This window comes from Eutrigla gurnardus, assembly GCF_963514095.1.
Source record: "Eutrigla gurnardus genome assembly, chromosome: 20".
Taxonomy (NCBI): Eukaryota; Metazoa; Chordata; class Actinopteri; order Perciformes; family Triglidae; genus Eutrigla; species Eutrigla gurnardus.
In genome coordinates this window covers 2,929,277-2,936,541 of record NC_139931.1, presented here as the reverse complement: position 1 = coordinate 2,936,541, position 7,265 = coordinate 2,929,277, and the positions used below count along the sequence as shown (strand labels likewise).

The 7,265-nt window shown below is 46.8% G+C and overlaps 3 protein-coding genes across 4 annotated transcripts in view; 2 read left to right on the top strand and 1 right to left on the bottom strand.

Annotated features, from left to right (window-relative positions):
• The window catches only part of LOC311030572 (integrin alpha-3-like), a 15,870-nt gene extending 14,983 nt beyond the window's left edge, over positions 1-887 (top strand). For both annotated transcript variants that reach the window (XM_084036393.1, XM_084036394.1), the window contains one exon: positions 42-887. In XM_084036393.1, the coding sequence (XP_083892519.1) occupies positions 42-227 (186 nt within the window). In that variant the 3' untranslated portion in view covers positions 228-887. The remainder of the gene's footprint in view (positions 1-41) is intronic.
• Positions 888-1,035: 148 nt separating this feature from the next.
• rdm1 (RAD52 motif containing 1) lies at positions 1,036-4,566 on the bottom strand. The gene is made up of 8 exons (XM_084036415.1): positions 4,144-4,566; positions 3,663-3,763; positions 3,398-3,577; positions 3,167-3,295; positions 2,628-2,778; positions 1,626-1,724; positions 1,462-1,538; positions 1,036-1,360 (listed from the first exon to the last, which is right to left on the bottom strand). Exons 2-8 carry the CDS (start codon positions 3,759-3,761, stop codon positions 1,259-1,261), a joined length of 837 nt encoding a protein of 278 aa, XP_083892541.1. The 5' UTR covers positions 3,762-3,763; positions 4,144-4,566; the 3' UTR covers positions 1,036-1,258.
• A 1,043-nt stretch (positions 4,567-5,609) lies between these two features.
• Positions 5,610-7,265, top strand: ifnphi1 (interferon phi 1; the record flags this gene model as incomplete). Its single annotated transcript, XM_084037743.1, has 5 exons — positions 5,610-5,810; positions 6,318-6,392; positions 6,709-6,861; positions 6,974-7,051; positions 7,158-7,265. 5 exons carry the CDS (start codon positions 5,610-5,612, stop codon positions 7,263-7,265), a joined length of 615 nt encoding a protein of 204 aa, XP_083893869.1.

Here is a 7,265-nt window from a genome sequence, read left to right as displayed (position 1 = left end):
TGTTAATCGTTGATATCCTGGTTCTGTGTTTTGGTCTGCAGTGTGGGTTCTTCGTGCATCGGAGGGCGTGGCGGTCCACGGCGCTCCACCAGGGGAGGATTATGGGTAGAGATGAGCAGCAGCAACACATTGACTCTGATGATTTCCTGATCCAAGACCACGTCTCCTCTTCCAGAAACAGGAAGGCCCCCAAACATTGGATCACCTCCTGGACTGAGATGCACTGAACAGGACCAGACCAGACCAACAGACCCTGAACGGGTGGTCTAGTATGTCATAGAAAGGGACTTATGAATTTGTTCGACATACTACGACTTTTTTTTCATTAACTTTTTCGACATACGAGGATGGAAAAAAAGTCAAAGCATATGAAGTTCTTGAAAATATAACCAACACATCCTGAACCGGACCAAACCAGACCAACACTGCCATGTTGTGTGTGTGTATGTGTGTGTGTGTGTGTACACCTCTTAAGTACCTCTTATTGATTGTCACTGATCAATGACCAAGAGCAGATGATGGCTCAGATCAATAACCTACATGTCAGATGATCAACAGCTGTTCTTTTTGATGAAAGACGTGGACCGCCAGCGTGAATGTTTAGGTGTTGAAATGCTGCCTTCAGGGTCTCCCAGTAAACTAAGTAGAAAACGCTCCTGTGACTGTTTGTTGTAGTCTTTGTGTCCTAACACTGCCGTTTTGATACGCCCGTGATGTTTCCGTCAGCACTTGGAAGCAGTGACTGCTGTCGTGTGAAGTCCAGATGTCGTGTGAAGTCCAGATGTCATGTGAAGTCCAGATGTCGTGTGAAGTCCAGATGTCGTGTGAAGTCCAGATGTGGGTTTCCTGTATCTTCATCATATTAAAGTACTTTTTCATTCCTTCAAGCTCGGTCAATTTGTCTGTGAATCAGAGCTGCTGTGTTACTAAACTCACCACATCCAACCTGTAACCTGAGGACTGATGGACCACCCAGATACAGGACTGGCTGATCCAGTGGTGAGGACTAGGAGACCCCTTCACAGTCTCTGGTTAACACGAACATGATTAGAGTGAAATGAAATAAAGGGTTAAAGAAATCAAGAGGAGCTGGTGATGTTGAACATTTTTACTTTATCTTTGGAAACACAGAAATATGTTATATAAATATAATGTAAACGTTACACTTGTGCAGTTTTCTGTTCCCTATTTAATGCCAATAAACAGCTTCATCAACTTCCTCTGCTGATGAGTCCTATAATTCACCAGTGTTGCCTAGTTACACCAACCCACAATCCTCTGGGTGACTCGGCAGGTCCCACTCTTCATCAGCAGCAAACTCTTCGTCAGCAGCAAACTCCTTCCATGAAAACTGGTTCACCTGAGAGATAGTTTATAGAATCATTTGACTTGTAAACAGTAAAACCAGAGAAATGATCACTTTCCAGAGCCGTGCGTGTCTGAGTCAGTGTGGAGCTTCACCTGCAGGACTTCATCAGGCTGCTCAGGTAGGAACTGATCCGAGTCCTGTTTCACCTCCACCATCACTTTACCATTACCTACAGAGACACAGACTCTGGGTCAGTTATCAGTCACCACTATCAAACTGAATGTACATGACGGTAGTAGGACCAGAGTACTCTGACCTAGTAGCAGGAGGAGAACCGTGGCGAAGGCCTGGACCAGAGCCTTCTCTCTGGCCAGCCGCTGTAGTCTACGGCGGTGCTGCATCAGAACATCTGGACCTGCAGGAACCACAAGAGAGCCTCTTCATCTCATTCAGTCTGGGTTTTACTTTCTGAGAAGTAATCATGTCCTCTCTCTGCCTGAACGTCCAAAGGGATCACTGCTGCTCCCTGAACCAGAGGTCAAAGGTCAAAGCTGTGATGTCACTAGTGCTGGGAATCAGTTCTCCATGCATCATCATCTATTTTGGATTTAAATAGAATGAGAACATTTCCTTCAAATGTTTCAAACAAATTCCTATTTGTATGATAGAGTTGATGTGCTGAATAACTTGGAAAAAAACAAATAAATTAATAATTGATTATAGACTTTACTGCATCGATAGAGAATCAACAAAGAATCGCGATGCATCATAGAATCAATCTTAATCAATCTTAGTGACTTGAAATGGATAAATATCATGAAATGTAAAGTTTAAAAACTTAAATTAGGTTTCCTATCAATTCTAAAGTTATTCATTAAAAATCTTCGAACTTATCTAAAACATGTTAGAGAAGTAGTCTGTAAAACAGCGCCCCCCCCCGGCCAATCAGTACCCATTCAGGTGGAGAGTGGTACTGCAGCAGGGAGACAGAAACCAACTAAGTGATCATAAATCCAGATGAAGTTCTCTGAGAAGTTGATGAGGGAAAGCTGCTGGAAGCAGGAAGACCACACAGTAAGTGTAGAAAGCTCTGGTTGAGTTGGTGGTTCCTGAGAAACCCAGTAAAACCAGACTCCATCACGTGGTCTCTGGTGGATCATGAGTTGGTGGATTACAGGAGACGCTTGGACAGATTCAGAAAAGATGCTGAGAACATCTGGCCTCTGATTAGAGCCGCCTTGTTGTTTTCCTGGTTTTCTGAATGGAGTTCTGCATTGACTCAAATGACAGCGATGTCATGTCCCCTGGACGGACTCACCTGTGCAGGTGAAGCTGTCCTCCACCACGGCTGCTGCTCTGGTCGTCCGACTGTGATGAGGGAAGCAGAGCTGCAGCAGGCAGCCGAACCTCAGCCTCCGTCGGTCTCCACCTTCCTCCTCAGCTTCTTCTTCTTTGGTGAGTTCCTTCAGCTGAGGGGGACAGACAGACAGGAAGTAGTCTCACACTCACTCATCTGTGCGGCTGGACCTCCTTCTCTCTTCTTGATGGGAGGAGGAGCTGGGCAGCAGGACTCCTCCATTCTGACCTGACGAGATGTTAGCTAGCATCTGCAGAAATGCATCTCACTATCTGACGACAACATTGGTGACGGAGAAATGGAGGGACGGAGGGACAGAGTGACGGAGGTTACGGAGAGACATGAGATGAGATATTTGAAAGCAACAGTGAACTCCCGAGAGACAAGCGGCGTTAGAAGTTGTTATATTTACATATTTGTAGTTGTTAAGAGTTTAAAAACCTTTACACTCTAGGTTGGTGCATTAGTTCCCCGTGGACGTGACGGCGTCTCACACTCACTGTGATGATGTCAGAGGTCCAGCCATTGAATCCCAAGCAGTGATTGGCCAGTTCCAGGCAGCGGGCGTGGCTCAGAGGTCTGCTGCCATCACACAGGAAGCTAGGCGTCTGTTTGGAGCTCAGCCTCACCTGAGCACACACACACGATGCGCTGGTTACCATAGCAACAGCCTGAATTTGAAACGGTTTCTTTGAACTACAGAAGAATGCATGTGTGAAAGGGGGAGGTACCTTTAGTGGAGTCTTCTGGAACAACGGGCGTCCGTCAGTCTGACGTTGTGCCTTTAAGGCCTGAGCAGCCGAGTAGAACTTGATGAGGGCATAGAACCCATGAGGGCCGGAGGCGGAGTTAGGACACACCTTCAGCAGGTAGAGAGGACCGAAGGACGAGAAGACACCGTAGAGACCGTCCTGGAGGAGGAGCAGACCCGTTAGAAACCGTCCTGGAGGAGGAGGAGACACGTTAGAGACCTGTCCCCCCCAGGGGTGGACTCACATAGATCTGAGCCTCGGTGTGAGCCGGCTGGAGGTCCCACACGAACAGGGTCTTGTTGTTTTCCACAGGAACTTTGAACTCCAGGACATCGACCTCCATGTCTGCAAGAAGGACATCGCCGTTAGCAACCAATCTTAGAAATCAGCTCAAATACTTGTCAGCTGAGATCAGTTCAAGTCCTCACAGCAGTCAGTTTAGTCCCCGAGGGTTCACGGTCTAGACCTTAGGGGGGACACTGGGACTGGGACACTGAAACTGGGATTAGGAAATTTAGACAGGGGCACTGAGAGAGGGACACTGGGATTAGGACATTGAGACAGGGACACTGGGACAGGGACACCAGGACACTGGGGGTCCCAGCAGAGACTCCCAGTGGAGTGGTGACATTAGGAAGCAGAGACAGACAGACAGACTACATGAGGAACATTTAACATCTCTGATCTCACTGAGGAAACTACACTGATGACATCACATGACTCACTACTTTATTGACAAGAGACGCTAAAGCTGTGGAGCTAGCAGGCTAGCTAACAGGCGGCTCTTCTGTCCGGTAACCGGCGGCCCTTCTGTCCGGTAACAGGCGGCTCTTCTGTCCGGTAACAGGCGGCTCCTCTGTCCGGTAACAGGCGGCTCCTCAGCTTTATTGACAAGAGACGTTAAAGCTGTGGAGCTAGCAGGCTAGCTAACAGGCGGCTCTTCTGTCCGGTAACAGACGGCCCTTCTGTCCGGTAACAGGCGGCTCCTCTGTCCGGTAACAGGCGGCCCTTCTGTCCGGTAACAGGCGGCTCTTCTGTCCGGTAACAGGCGGCTCTTCTGTCCGGTAACAGGCGGCTCTTCGAGCGTCTTCCGCTGGTCTGTTTGGTTTTACAGCCGCTGCTTCTCTCCCTCGAACAAATTTTGCCGCGCTTCCAAATTTAGCCAGCGACACTAACCAATGAGGGTGCAGACGGAAGTGACGACGTGTCCATCAGGCTAAAGTTTCCTCAGAAACTCGAGTTTCTTGAATGAAATAACTCTCGCGTTGTTTCGTGTGTAACAAGCTTGTCGTAATCATGTGTAAAGTTGATTTAATAAAACCGTTTCAGATAATTACTCGTGGATCGAGTAATCATTAACTCATCATTAACGTGTCCTTTGTTCAGTGATGACAATACTGATTCACAATCATTACAAATGTTTGATTTGATCCTCACGTTGCATTATGTTATTCTATGACGTTATCAGACACTGACGTCGGCAGGTATGGCGTCATCCGCGACTGTTTTCCCTGACAGCCAGAATGTGAAAACGAGGCAGCAGAAAGAGAAAACGAGGATGACGTCAGACCCGGACAAACGCCGCCGGAACAGGAAAGCTGCGATCTGAACAGCTGGTTTGGAAAGTGAAAGTAAATAAAAATCCCACATCAACAAACAAACTACACGATCAATAAATATTGACTGATTTGTCTCATAAATCATTTTTCAGTTAGAATATTGTTATAATCAAATTAATGATAATAATAATAATAATTATTATTATTATTATTATATGTGGGGAAAAAATAACTTTCTTTAATTAAACATCTTTATATAAATAGCTTTAATCTGATTAATGTCATTAAAACATGATGTATAAAGATATATAATGAATGGACTGTGTTATCATTTTATAGTTTATTCTGATCACATGACATCACTCGTCCTCATTGTGGGATTTTATAAATCAAATACAATTAAATGAAAATGTATTATTTCTGCACTCTATGTAAATCTATGTCTATATAAATATACACAATATATATATATAATATGTGTGTGTGTGTGTGTCTGTGTGTGTGTGTGTGTCTGTGTGTGTGTGTGTCTGTGTGTCTGTGTGTATGTGGAAAGTGAAAGGCAAAATGTCCCAATGTGTTTCCACTCTCACTTTTCTCTTTCCTGTCTGGAATAAAAGCCTCAGATCAGCAGCATGCTGGAGACACAGACCTACACTCAACCTGCAGTCACCACCTTTATCGTCTTCAGCATCGTCTTCATCATTGTCTTCATCATGATCAGCTGGACCGGCCTCGTCCTCCTCTGCAGCGTCCTGACGCCTGTCCTCTGCTGTGATTGGCTCAGACACTATGGTCAACTGAGCAACACCTCTCTGTATCTCGTCCAGATCATGGTGAGTACAACTTAGTCCTAGTCCAGGTAGTCCAGTAGTCCAGTAGTCCAGTAGTCCAGGTAGTCCAGTAGTCTAGGTAGTCCAGGTAGTCCAGTAGTCCAGGTCGTCGGGTAGTCCAGGTAGTCCAGTAGTCCAGGTCGTCGGGTAGTCCAGGTAGTCCTGTAGTCCAGGTCGTCCAGTAGTCCAGTAGTCCAGGTAGTCCAGTAGTCCAGGTAATCGAGGTCGTCCAGGTAGTCCAGGTAGTCCAGTAGTCCAGGTAGTCCAGGTAGTCAAGTAGTCGAGGTCGTCCAGGTCGTCCAGGTAGTCCAGGTAGTCCAGGAAGTCAGTAGTCCAGGTAGTCCAGGTAGTCAAGTAGTCCAGGTAGTCGAGGTCGTCCAGGTCATCCAGTAGTCCAGGTAGTGATTTGGGGAAATATTTTATTTATTAATCAGGAAAAATGTGTATTTAAAAATGCGGAACCACCTCAGCGTGATGTCATGAGGCGTCATCTTAACTTTTGTGTTTCAGGGCGGTGAGCTGACCGACCAGGAGAGTCCCGTCTCCTTCCCATCCAAACTCTACAATCGAGCACAGAAGGCTGAGGTAACCATCCACCACGCTGCTTTCATACTACGTCACGCTGCTTCCATGTGACATCACTCTGCTTTCATGCTACATCACACACTGCTTTCATGCAACATCACGCTGCTTTCATGCTACATCACACTGCTTTCATGCTATACCACGCTGCTTTCATGCTACGTATCACTGCTTTCATGCTACATCAAGCTGCTTTCATGCTTTGTCACATGCTGCTTTCATGCTACGTCAGTTGACCAAACTTAAGCAGTTGATGACATCAGCTCTGTCAGCCAATCAGAGAGCTGGAATTCACACATGTTCGTCTCACTTTCGGCAGTTCGAGACCCAGCTGGTTTTCATCAAAGACAGTCTGGAGCTGATCGCTGGTCTCTATAGCCATGACAACCTCTCCTCTGTTACCTGGGACACCGTCAAAACCGAAGAATTCCTGATGACGATCCACAGACAGACCGACGAACTCAGCAGATGTGTGAGTAGATGGGCTCGGATCCAGATCCTGATCCTCTTAGACCTTCTGGTCCTCTTAGACCTTCGGGTCCTCTTAGACCTTGGAAACAATGTGACGGCTGTTTGTGTTTCAGGTGTCGACACCCAAACGACCAGACGGACCGCTGAGGAAGTACTACCGGAGACTGGAGAAGACTACTCTGTACCGCACTGTGAGTACTACCCTAATACTACTGTAGTACTGACTGTAGTTCTGTGTGTACTGACTGTAGTTCTGTGTGTACTGGGTAGTAGTACTGACTGTAGTTCTGTGTGCAGGGTGGGAGTGTTGCATCCTGGGAGCTGATCCGGAAGGAGAGTAAACGTCATCTGGAGCGGCTGGACTTCCTGGTGAACTTGCTCTGTGAGGCCAGCAGGCGGTGCTGA